This window comes from Podarcis tiliguerta (genome assembly GCF_965153285.1).
Source record: "Podarcis tiliguerta genome assembly, chromosome: 3".
Taxonomy (NCBI): domain Eukaryota; kingdom Metazoa; phylum Chordata; class Lepidosauria; order Squamata; family Lacertidae; genus Podarcis; species Podarcis tiliguerta.
The window spans coordinates 10,054,519-10,067,416 of record NC_139536.1 but is presented as its reverse complement, the minus strand read 5'-3'; the positions used below and the strand labels follow the sequence as shown (position 1 = coordinate 10,067,416).

Genomic DNA, 12,898 nt, shown 5'->3' with positions numbered 1-12,898 from the left:
TTCTCTTTCAGGATTATTTGCGGTCCTTTTTTCGTGTTGCTGTTGGAAAACTTTCAAAAGCTTCTGTTGCAACTACAGAGAGATGTTCTCTCCTGGAGCCTTTTCGTCCCCCCGCCAGAAGGAAAAATTAGTATGTCATACGCTTGGTGTTTGCAGAAAACTTTCCTCTTCCGTCCTTTTTCTGTAAGCACGGCTGTTATGAACTTGTCGAAGGGCTGGCTGTTGAAAGGCACGATCTGTCGTGCCTGCGTGTGTGAGTGTGTTTAGTAAGGAGGAGAAGGGGTCCCATAAGCAGCATGGAGACAGATAAAAGACATCTTGCACTTTATGATGTCTGGAGGCCCACCTGGAGAGAAGATAGCTTAGGAGCAAAACAGACAAAAATTCCTTTCTGCTCTGAAATAAGACTGGGTATGGAAGAGGCACGCAACTCAGGAAGGCGAGGGTAGCGCTTAGCAGCCCCTCGATGGACATATTTTATCCTGAGATGCCATTTGGCTTAATAAAATGCAGATCTGAGAGTCTCCTCAAGCCACCGTTTTCCTCCAGCTTAATTAGAAAGGTTATACTTTTTCCAGAGGACAAAAGCATCGTTCATTTCTCTCCTCTTGTCTTCCAGGTTTATCTTGCTGATTATGGACTCGCCTACAGATATTGTCCCGATGGGAACCACAAAGAGTATCGGGAAAATCCTAAGAAGGGCCATAATGGGACCATAGAGTTTACCAGCTTGGATGCTCACAAGGGAGTAGGTAGGTTGCTCTCTAACTCCCTCAGTCTTCCTTCACCCCTTCAAAAACATTTCGGGGGGGGGGGAATGAGTAATTGGGCTGGTGTGAAGCGTACTTGGAGAAGCAGCAGGTTTATGGGGCTTTGTGTGGCGACTTCCTGTCCCCCTAAGTCGGTGTGGCAATCTGGAGTGCAGCAAGGGAGAAAGCATGATACAGAACAGTGGATTTTGAATAATGCTGTAAGGCGAAGAGAACTTCTTTTTTCCCTTTTTTTTTAAAGAAAGGAAATTACTGCCTTTAAGTAAACTTTGATGTCGTGCACTGTGAAGCTGTACAATCAGATCAGTAGTAGAGTGGAACTCTCTCACTCTTTTTCCCCTCACTGCTTCCAGCCTGACTTGGGAGCAGGCCAAGTAATTCGTTCAGTCCGCTTTTTGCAGCAGATGAATCTGTTTTGACATCCCTGCTTGCAAATTTAGATGCGGGGGAAAGGAGAATCGCGGGCATCCCCCTGGCCCTCCAGGCCTCTCCGTCTCGGCCTTTGAGCCTCTCTGCAGGCCACGCCCCTCACTGGCCTTGATTGACACCATTCCCGAATAAATTTGCCTAGCTGGAGTGTGTGTCTTTAACCTCTAACGGTGATTCTTTCTTGCCTGGATGCGAGAATAGAGAGGCGGCAGGATGACTGTGCATAGAAACCAGCCGACTGTATAAGGTGAAGTTTAAATTCAGGACTCCGCATTCTTTTGCCTCTGGCCCTCCAGAAAATTATCCAGAATGGAATGTGGAAGATTCCCCCCTCATTATGTGCACCTCTAGATTTTGCAGTTCACCTTTGGTCCCTAAAAGAATGCAAAATAATAATGATAATTATGCATTTTTGCTATACAGTGGTACCTCAGGTTACATACGTTTCAGGTTACATACGCTTCAGGTTACAGACTCCGCTAACCCAGAAATAGTACCTCAGGTTAAGAACTTTGCTTCAGGATGAGAACAGAAATCTTGCAGCAGTGGCACGGTGGCAGCAGGAGGCCCCATTAGCTAAAGTGGTGCTTCAGGTTAAGAACAGTTTCAGGTTAAGAACGGACCTGCAGAATGAATTAAGTATGTAACCAGAGGTACCACTGTATAGGAAGAATGCCTACAAAATGTCTACAATTTACCTGCGGAATATTCCTACATTTGTAGGGAAAATCCACACACAGAAATGGGACTGGTCTGTAACAGAGTGCAAGCTAAATTAATTCAGCAGAGATTTAACCTTGCGGCTTCATCTGTCTTTATTTTTCTACTCATATCAAAACACATAGGAATCCTCCTGCCTACATATCACCAGTTGGCCGAAATCAGCGATCATTTTTGCCCTTCCCAACTATCTTCTGCCGTCCTCTTGGCAAGACGGCTCTCCTTCTGATTAAACTTCCCAAAGCTCATCATCTTTTCTCGTTATTTTGCAAGCTATGTGAAGTGTTAACTTTTTAAAAAATTCTTGTCCGCCCCTGCTCCCTCAAGCTCCCCCCCCCCCAGTAGCCTTTCATATATCTTACTTATTTAAACTCACTTTGACGGTATTGGAAACACATTTGCAGGTAAATTACATACATAGTCCTTTTATTGGATATTGATTGCACTGCCTTGCATTCCAAGGCAGACTTAATTCAACAATTCCCTAATTAGTTAAAGTCATAACCTGTGTCTTGTATTCATTTACCATTAATTAAACCTCAGCTGTTTATTACACTGCAGTCCAAATTCAATAGCCGGCCCAAAGAGCCATAGAAAAAGAGAAAAAGGTCAATATCGAAAACATATGGCACTTGGGCGAGCCTGTCCGTCCCCCCAATGGCTGCATTGCTTGCAATCGATGGTGGTCAATGCAACACGACTTTCTTAGTTGCTATGTCAGCAAGACACAAAGTCAATTCTAATGTTATGCTAGTGTGGAAAAAATAAAAGTGATTATTGCCAAACTTTTGACTACTGTTTAACTTGAGACTTTTTTGGGGAGGGGGCGGGAGTAGGTGCTATTTAGGAGTTCTGTCTCAAATTCCTTCCCAACGTTCCAATAAGAATCCTCCTCCTCTTTCTCCTACCAGCTTCAACCGCTGCCCTCCCCCCCCAAAACCCCTGCCTCTTCTATAAAGCTTATTAATTTGATCTCCCCCACCCAAAGTCCATGGGTAGCAAACATGTGCTTTCCAGATGTTATCATATTGCCTTCCACAAATGCCTCGGGGCAATGCACGGAATTCAACAAAAGCAGCTAAGAAACAGTTGGGAACAAACATAGGAAGTAACATCGGGTAAATTTTAAAGCAGTGCTGCTGAGTTAACACCCCTGGCAGAGACCTGTTCACGTGGCTGGAAAAGGTTGCCAGAACAGAAACGTCTTCAGTTGTTTCTGGTAAGTGTGGATAGCAGGCACCGGTTGAATAGCGACAGGAATGCCGTTCCACAGAACAGGGGCAACCACACTAAAGGCCCCGATCTCCTGTGGCTTCTGATCTTCAGGGAACCTTTAGGAGAATCTCTCCTGCTCTCATAGATGTTGTTGGGCTCTAATTTCCATCAGCTTCCACAAGCATGGTCAGGGATGATGAAAGTTGGAGATAAGCAACATTTGGAGGGTTGGCTTACCCTTGCCTAATAATAATAATAATAATAATAATAATAATAATACAGGTCTTGTACCCCACCCATGTGACGTGGTTGCCCCAGCCACTCTGAGAGGCTTTGAACAGAATATAAAAGAACAACAAAACATCATACATTAAAAACTTCCCAATGCGGGGCTGCCTTCAGATGTCTTCGGAAAGTTGTCTAGTTATTTGTCTCCTTGACATCTGATGGGAAGGTGCTCCACAGGGCAGGTGCCACTACTGAGAAGGCCCTCTGCCTAGCTCCCTGTAGCTTCACTTCTCGCAGTGAGGGCCCTCAGAGCTGGACCTCAGTGTTCGGGCTGGACGATGAGGGTGGAGACGCTCCTTCAGGTATACAGGGCCAAAGCTGTCTGGGGCTTTTAAGGACTTAAGTCAGTGTTGGTGCATTTGCCAATATGCATACCTTGTATCAGGGGCCAGCAAACGTTTTCAGCAGGGGGCCGGTTCATTGTCCCTCAGACCTTGGAGGGCGCGGACTATATTTCGGGGGGGGGGGGGAATTGAACAAATTCCTATGCCCCACAAATAACCCAGAGATGCATTTTAAACAAAAGCACACATCCTACTCATGTAAAAACACTAGGCAGGCCCCACAAATAACCCAGAGATGCATTTTAAATAAAAGGACACATTCTACTCATGTAAAAACACACTGAATCCCTGACCGTCCACAGGCCAGATTTAGAAGGCGATTGGGCCAGATCCGGCCCCCGGGCCTTATTTTGCCTACCCATGCCTTGTATACTTCTGTTAGCCTTGCCCCTGTCTTCCCTCTCTCCCTCTTGTGAGATCCATTTAAAAAAATGTGGCACAGAAGTGAGATTACAGATATATGCCAATACTGTGTAATTTAGCTTGCAGCAGCTCTTGTAGATCTTTCCCAGCTTTTTTATCTGCAAACTTTGTAGCTGGTGATAACCGGGCATCGATCCTGAATTTGAAACATGCCCTTGACCGCTGAGCTGTTGCCCATTCTCCAAGGCTCCTCCTTCAAGCCTCATATACATTGATGGCTCTGTATAAGCAATAATGTCCATACTTAAGAAAAAGTGACAGGCCTTTTCTTTCTCTCTCTTCCCTCCCACCCCACCTTCTGCCCACCAGAAGAAGGGGCGTATGTGCGCGTCGGCAAACATTTGTGGTCGTTAATAGCTGCTGAACTGTTATCTTAAACTAATACTTTCTAACGAGTTTTACTTGGCACAAACAGCTATACGTTATTGCTTTTTCTATTAAAAGGACCATTGACCATGTAATGTAGAGGGCCTTGATAATTTGCCAGCACTGTTAAGACCTGCAGTCATTTAACGCTGGTCATTAGGAAAAATGAAATGGGACTCTTGCGCCTCTCTGGTGCTGAGACAATTGCACTGTTTGACCCGCTGGAAGCATTTCAGGAGGAAAGGGGCCATAATGGGCAAGCTTTTTCTGGCCCGTGCAATGGGACGAAGAGGGTGGAAATCTGTTAAGTCCACTGATGCTGTGAGACATGTGGCGACAGGCAAGCATGGCCTGTTCCGTAAAAGGCACCTGCATTAGTCTATGAAAGGAATTATCGGGTGAAAAACGGCTCCTGAACGGATGGCGTTTGAGCGCTCACTGTTTCCCTGGTTCAAGGGAATAGGGAATAGTTACTCCACAGACACTCAAATAGCTGAATTATGTTGTGAGTTGTAGTTGCGTAGCCTGAGTGCATTTGTGTAATGTGCTCCACATTTGTGTAATGGGCTTTTTCTTTTTTGCATATGTGGGGGTAAAAGTTTTTGGCCAAGGGGAAGTGAGTTGATGAAGAAAGCAGACATTTCTGTGCTCATGAGGACTTGATCCGATGGATGGTGTGATGTTAACATATGAGAGTGCTGGAGGTGAAATAGTTAAACCGGTTACCCAATCAGAACCCAGGGGGTGGAGTCAGAGGGACTATATAGCCAGCTCTGGGCAGGGTAAAAGGTGAATTGGGAGGTTGGTTAGAGTGGGAGTGAATTGGGATAGAGTCTGTGGGTAGGTTGAGTTACTGTAGCGAAATAAACTGAGTCAGGAACAGTTAGGAGCTAGGAAGAGAAGTAAATATCTGAGAGGTGGTTTAGTGAGTAAGAGCAGGTAGTGGAAGTTATAGGTCTGGATAGGCACCCCCTGATTGTAATTGACTGATACCGTTTATGAAACCCTACATTTGTTAAACTGCAATAAATAAACAGAAGTTTATGTTCCAGTTTAACCCTGACTGGACTCAGTAGGGCCTGGGTGGTGGCAGTGAGAAATCAAGTGGTGGCACAGGGATCAATAGATGGTGAAATGTCTGGGGACCCTGTGTGATCGCCACAGATGAATTAATAATAATAGTAATTTTGTTATTTATACCCCGCCCATCTGGCTGGGTTTCCCCAGCCTCTCTGGGGTTCAAGTTACAAAAAAGGAGATTCTTTCCAAAGTTTCTGACAGTAAGAGCTGTTTGACAGTGGGATGGTCTCCCTTGGCAGGTGGTGGACTCTCCCTTCCTTGGAGGTTTTTGAGCAGAGGTTGGGTGGTCACCAATCATGGATGCTTCAGTTGAGAAAAGGATCAGTACATGTGAAAAGGATCTAGGAGTCTTGGTTGACCACAAACTTGACATGAGCCAACAGTGTGACGCGGCAGCTAAAAAAGCCAATGAAATGCTGGGCTGCATCAATAGGAGTATAGCATCTAGATCAAGGGAAGTAATAGTGCCACTGTATTCTGCTCTGGTCAGACCTCACCTGGAGTACTGTGTCCAGTTCTGGGCACCACAGTTCAAGAAGGACACTGACAAACTGGAACGTGTCCAGAGGAGGGCAACCAAAATGGTCAAAGGCCTGGAAACGATGCCTTATGAGGAACGGCTAAGGGAGCTGGGCATGTTTAGCCTGGAGAAGAGGAGGTTAAGGGGTGAGATGATAGCCATGTTCAAATATATAAAAGGATGTCACATAGAGGAGGGAGAAAGGTTGTTTTCTGCTGCTCCAGAGAAGCGGACACGGAGCAATGGATCCAAACTACAAGAAAGAAGTTTCCACCTAAACATTAGGAAGAACTTCCTGACAGTAAGAGCTGTTCGACAGTGGAATTTGCTGCCAAGGAGTGTGGTGGAGTCTCCTTTGGAGGTCTTTAAGCAGAGGCTTGACAACCATATGTCAGGAGTGCTCTGATGGTGTTTCCTGCTTGGCAGGGGGTTGGACTCGATGGCCCTTGTGGTTCTTTCAACTCTATGATTCTATGATTCTATGAGATTCCTTCATTGCAGAGAGTTGGGCTGGATGACCCGCAGGGTCCCCTCTGAATGTACAATTCTAGGGGGCCTAGAAACTAGGAGCGTGCATCAATCACAAGGTTCAGTTTAGGCCCCCTTTTGGCATTTTGGAAAACTGCATGCCTTAGTTCAAGTGGCTCAGTTTGTCTCAAAATGCATCCAAGTCCATTCACGATGATGATAGACTGTCATAACAAGGCTGTTTCCATTTTCCTTTCATCTCCGTCACGTGACGTGTGAAGGTTGCCTGCTACAGTGACTCGCTTGCCGCAGCAGCAACACCAAAGGGGGGTTCTAAGACGTAACCCTTCTTGGGTCCAGTGCCGTATCTCTGAACACGCACATGGGCTTCCCTGCCTCTGCACCCCTTGCCTGCATTGCATCACTGGCTTGCTCCTAAACCTGTGCGTGTGATTTGCATATGAAAGGACCCAGATTTAATCCTTGGGATCTCCAGGGAAGTCCCCTGTCTGAAGCCCTGGAAAACTGCTGTCAGTCAACACAGGTGAGCTAGGAGGCTCCACAGACTGGCTCTGCCACAGACTGCTTTTCTGCGTTGCTAAAAAATCTCCCCCCCCCCCCCCCCGCATGCAGAACTGGGGTTGTTTGTGTCTCGGTCTTAAACAGAATCACAGCCCACCTTGCGGCAGAAGTGATAAAATAGCTGTAAAGCCATAAAATTGCTATATGAGCGATAAACATTTGGCATTGGGGGCTCTTATTTCCACCAAATTCAATTTTTTTGTGCTTGAAACCAGTGGTCTAAGCAACCGTATGATTGGCTTGGGTCTCTCTCCCTCCCACCCCAAATTTTAATCCCAGAATCTGCCCAGATCTTGTGGAGCATTCGTTTTCTTTCCCGAAAGCCGCGTTGTGCAAATAGTGTTGCCTTCCTTGCTTGTTCCTTGATAATTAAAGAGAATTATACCTGCGTCAAGCATACCTCTTAAAAATTTGTTACATTGTTAGTAGTGTTAAAAAGTAATATTTGGATCAATGTGGCATATGGATTTTTGCAGATTTTCTACTCACTGAGGCATGCAGTCAATACCTAATTTCTCTGGAGATATACTGCGCTTAACATATCGAGCTTCTTTTAAATACTCTGGGCCCTGCACGCAGAGTGCATGAGACTGGTTTTAATTTGCCATCATTGATGAACATAAGAGGAATATGAACTGTCTGAATTAAATTTGTTCCAGTGTGTTTATTTGTAAGGGGTTGGCTGGCTTGGCTGGCTGGGGGGGTGGAGTGGGGTGGGGAGGAAGAGTTCAGGTGCTGTCTCCTGTCCAATTGCTTTTAACAAGTAAATTACACAGCTGATGCTAAGAGGTTTGTTCCTTTCCTAAGAGAGGTGGAAATCTTCATCTCAATATGCTTTTTTTATTAATTCGACAAAGCGATGCTGAAGCACTTCTGCACAAGCGTTTTGTAGTGATACCGGGGCATTCTCAGGCACGAAGTTTTAAATATGCAGAGAGGCTGCGGCGTGTGATGAGAGATGTGTTGTTGGACCTGAATCCACATTCGCAGCAGAAATTTAAAGCACTGTGATACCACTTTAAACAGTTGCGGCTTCGCCCAAAGCATACTGGGAACGGCAGTTTGTTGAGGGTTCTGAGCACTGTAAAAGCAGGCGTGGGCAAACTCAGCCCTCCAGATGTTTTGGGACTACAACTCCCATCATCCCTGACCATTGGTTCTTTTAGCTAGGGATGATGGGAGTTGTAGTCCCAAAACATCTGGAGGGTTGAGTTTGCCTGTGCCTGGTTAAGAGACTGCTATTCCCCTCTCAGAGCTACAGTTCCCAGAGTCCCCCAGGAAAAGGGATGGACTGGGAAACCAGTCTGGGAGTTGTAGTTCCGTGTAGCCATCTCCTAACAACTCTCAACACCCTTAAACAAATTGTAATGCCCAGGATTCCTTAACAGTGGTTTAAAGTGGCAGGACGATTCGCCGAGCTTGTTAGACTCGTTTGATAACGAGAAATAGAGCTTTTAAGTGGTCATTGGGCCAGTTTCTTGCCGATAAAAGATTCAGCAAGCGGATTCCATTTCAGCTTGTAAAATGCAAGCTGAAAACTTTTCAATTCCGTCTGCCCTACGCAGGCAATTAAGAGCACATCTTTCCACAGCAGTTAACTGCCGTCTGTTTTTAGCTTTTTTTATATGGCCTTGATTGTGTGGTTTCACGTACTGTCGCCGTAAACCGCTTTGGTGTTTTAAAATGAAAAGCAGTCTAGAAATACCTTTAAGAATAAGATAAACTTGGTACAGCGTTCAGATCCTCTTTTGGCCACAAACTTTGCGGCGGCATAATAATCCCAGTTAAGTGACCTGAGATTTATTAACGAGGATTTGATTTCGATGCCACTTTTCCGCCGCTAAGGAGACACAAAGCGGCTTGCAAGACCATGTAAAAAGCAAAGCAATGTAGAAGAGCAGCACAGTGGCGTTGCGTGGGTTGTCAGCACCCGGGGCAAGGCAAGTAATTTGCGCCCCCCGCTGCACTGTCCCTCCCCCAGATAGTCCCTCACTCTCTCTCCGCACCGCACGCCTGGCACACCCCCCCCTCCACAGTGGGCGGCGACCCGGCAGCTCGGCTCGGATTTGCACAGCCAGCACTGCAGTGAGAGAGAGTGAGTGAGCCAGGTAGGGGCAGAGAGCTGCGAGTGCGAGCGCGCCCCCCCAGATGTTGCGCCTGGTGCGGCCGGCCCCCCCTGCACCCCCCACGCTACGCCACTGGAGCAGCAAGGAAAGCACCAAAATGGCTGGTTTTTGTTTGGTTTGTTTTAAACCCAGTGCAGCAAATTTGCCATTTGTCATGGATGCTTTAGTTGAGATTCCTGCAGTGCGGCCGGTGGGGGAGTGGACTAGATGTCTCTCAGGGTCCTTTCCAACTCTACCATTCTCTTCTTCGGCGATCATTCATAGCCGAGTAAGATTGTCTTCCATAAACACGGTTTTACCCATGAGTCCATAAGTGACTCTGGAGGCCAATTCTGGATCCACACATCATTCCACATTGGGAACATAGGTTTCTGGGCGGGAGTTGATCACAGTGTGGATTTGCCAAACGTACCTTCCTCTTAGCACGTTTCTCCCTTGCATCCTGAGTTCAAGCATCTTCAAAACCCATGACACCTTTGGTAAAGGCTGTTCTCCAATTGGTGCGCTTGCAGGCCAGTGTTTCCCAATTGTTGGTGTTTATACTACTTTTTAAAAATTTACCTTGAGACAGTCTTTAAACCTCTTTTGTTGACCACCAGCATTACACTTTCTATTTTTAAGTTTCCATTTTTAAGTTCCAAAATAGTTGCTATGGAAGATGATAACCAGGCATCCGCACAACATGACCAGTCCAACAAAGTTGATGTTGAAGAACATCAACTTCTACCATCAGCTTCGACTTCTACCATTCTGTGGTTCTGTGAAATGAATGAGACACAATGGTTTACTAGCTTAGGACATTATTATTATTATTATTATTATTTATTATTATTATTTAATGGCATTTGAAATCTAGTGTGGTGCTGCAGTCTCCCACGTCCTTAATGCTGGGCAGATCCCACACTGCACCAATGATGTTTAAATGACAGAATCACATTGGGGCTGGATCTCTTAGAAAGTTCCCACGTTGACCTGGCACCGTGGTCCGTTCTGCCAGAACCGCCACCTAGATCCTCCAGTTCTCCTTCACTTCAGCAGTAAGGAAGGTGAGCAGTTCTGGAAGGTGACCCTAACTCCAGAACTATCTCTGGGAAGGTTTGATGTGCTTTCCGTACCAGACAAAACAGCTTTTTAGTATTTTATTTCCCTGGGCCTTTTTAATTTCTGCGTTCACAAAGTGTTTTCATCCTGGCGGAGACATATGCTCTGTTGTTTAAACTAGCATATCTTTATGTAGTTTTTTTGCTGTGGATTTTCCATCTCGTGTGTTTTTGAAATGGTTAGCCACTTTGAGAAGTTTGGGCTGGGCGATACCTGGTTATCAACTTTGTGTTATGCCACCAGCTAAACATTGCTATACAATGATATATCACAGTGTCTGAAGTATGGATGGAGCTACGTTGAGGCATTGGCTGGCTTCACAGTTTCCCCCACATAGTGATTTTTGCCATAGGATGCGCACACACATCATGATTTGCAATATATTGCCAGGTCAAAAACTAGGAAACGGATGTCACGATATGGACTTGAGACCCATTTTGGATGATATATCCCTAGTTTAGGCCAGATAAAGGAGGAGGATAGAATTATTTTGGCCATTGTGAAAACCACCATCCCTATTTAGCCTCCTTTTCTTTCTCTCCTTGCAAAGTCAACACAGCATGCATAGAAAATGTTGCTAGATGTGTCGCAATCTTAGACTGAAACTATTAGGCCTGATTCTGGCTTGGCAAAATGTAATCTTGCTTGTGACAGTGTAGGTGAAACCTGTTGAGACTAAAAGTCCTTTCGGGAATTATAGGGACAGAACTTCCAAAACCGTATAGAAATTTATTCATGTATGCTGCTACAGCGGCAAGAATGTTACTTGCCCAAAAATGGAAAGAAGAAGGAAGTCCCAGAAAAAGAAGAATAGATACAAAAACCTGTGGAATATGCAGAAATGGTGAAAAAATAAGAAACCAAGATAACAAACTTGTAATAAAAGGATGGAAATGGTTTATTGAATATTTACAAATGAACTGTAAACAGATAAGAATTTTGGCAGGATTATTGTAATAACCTGCAGTTTTATAAAAGTATGTATTATAAGAGTATGTATTTAAAGTAGATGAATAAATGAGCAAATTAAGTTAATTTGGATATGCAGAAAATATGAAGAATAAATTTAAGGAACTGCAGAAAGAGTGGGAAGGAAGACAAGTTTTGAAATGTAAAAAAATGATTATAAAATTATTGAAATGTATAAAATGGAAAATCATAAAAAGAGACTAAAAGTAGAAAACATAAGCATGCATTCTGAAAGACCAGTCCCCATCAGAAACAATGTGGCTGGGTTTTGGACTAAGATTACTGATCATTTGTTAAATAAAGGGCAATTGATCAGTTTTTGAGCAACTCCAGGAATCTCTGCTGCAGTTAGAAAACCTTGGAGTACATATTTGTTGTATTTTTAGCTAATATTTAACTTAAAAAACCTGCACTTCTTTCCCAACTCCTGTTCCCTTTCCTATGTATTCTTCATTTAGAAATAACCCCAGAGTAGTTTTGAGCACCCTAGAAGAATCTCTGTTGTTAAGACTTTTGCCAACATCAGGCTTCAGAGGACCATGAGTGGAGGAGGCTGCAGCTCGGGGAGGAAATCACATGAGGTCTTGAGTTCAGTTCTTGGCAACCAGGGTTAAAGAGTCCAGGAGGCAGATATTGGAAAGACCCCAGCTTGAGAGCATTGCAGAGTCTCTGCCATTCATTGGGGACAGTAGTAGGTTAAATGGATAAAACATTGTAGTTGTTGTTTTAAAACCACCTGCCCCATGAAACTAGAACAATGGGGGTACTCCGTGCTTTGGCGGTTGTGGGTTAAATAAAAATAAAAATGAGTGCTATTTCTATTAATTATGCAAATGAAGCATGTTTGCCCTTTAAGGCTTGCAGAAGAATAATTACTCAGGATAAGTAAATACACGCAAAGAGTTATGCGCAGCACTGAATAACCACCACCATATCATCTCCTCCAGCCCACCTCCAAAAAAATCCCAGATCTGTTTTCTGAGATATCAGCACACATTGAAACCTTTTATTTTTGTTTCATATCTTTTGGTACTGGAAGCTGAGATTTTCAAGATGCCGATTCTTTATTTTATTTACCAAGAGGTTTAAAACAACAACAAAAAACCCAGGATGTGATGCATAGTACCATCAAATTAAAACCCACGGTAAAGGTAAAGGGACCCCTGACCATTAGGTCCAGTCGTGACCGACTCTGGGCTTGCAGTGCTTATCTCGCTTTATTGGCCAAGGGAGCCGGCGTACAGCATGCCAGCATGACTAAGCCGCTTCTGGCAAACCAGAGCAGTGCATGGAAACGCCGTTTACCTTCCCACTGGAGCAGTACCTATTTATCTACTTGCACTTCATGCTTCCGAACTGCTAGGTTGGCAGGAGCAGGGACCGAGCAATGGGAGCTCGCTCCGTCACAGGGATTCAAACCGCCGACCTTCTGATCGGCAAGTCCTAGGCTCTGCGGTTTAACCCACAGCGCCACCCGCGTCCCTAAAACCCACGCTA

At 44.8% G+C, this 12,898-nt stretch overlaps 1 protein-coding gene across 1 annotated transcript in view; it reads left to right on the top strand.

Annotated features, from left to right (window-relative positions):
- VRK2 (VRK serine/threonine kinase 2) overlaps positions 1–12,898 on the top strand; it is a 72,191-nt gene that overhangs the window by 25,537 nt on the left and 33,756 nt on the right. Inside the window, exon 8 of the mRNA XM_083432683.1 lies at positions 620–752. Within this exon, the coding sequence (XP_083288809.1) occupies positions 620–752 (133 nt within the window). The remainder of the gene's footprint in view (positions 1–619; positions 753–12,898) is intronic.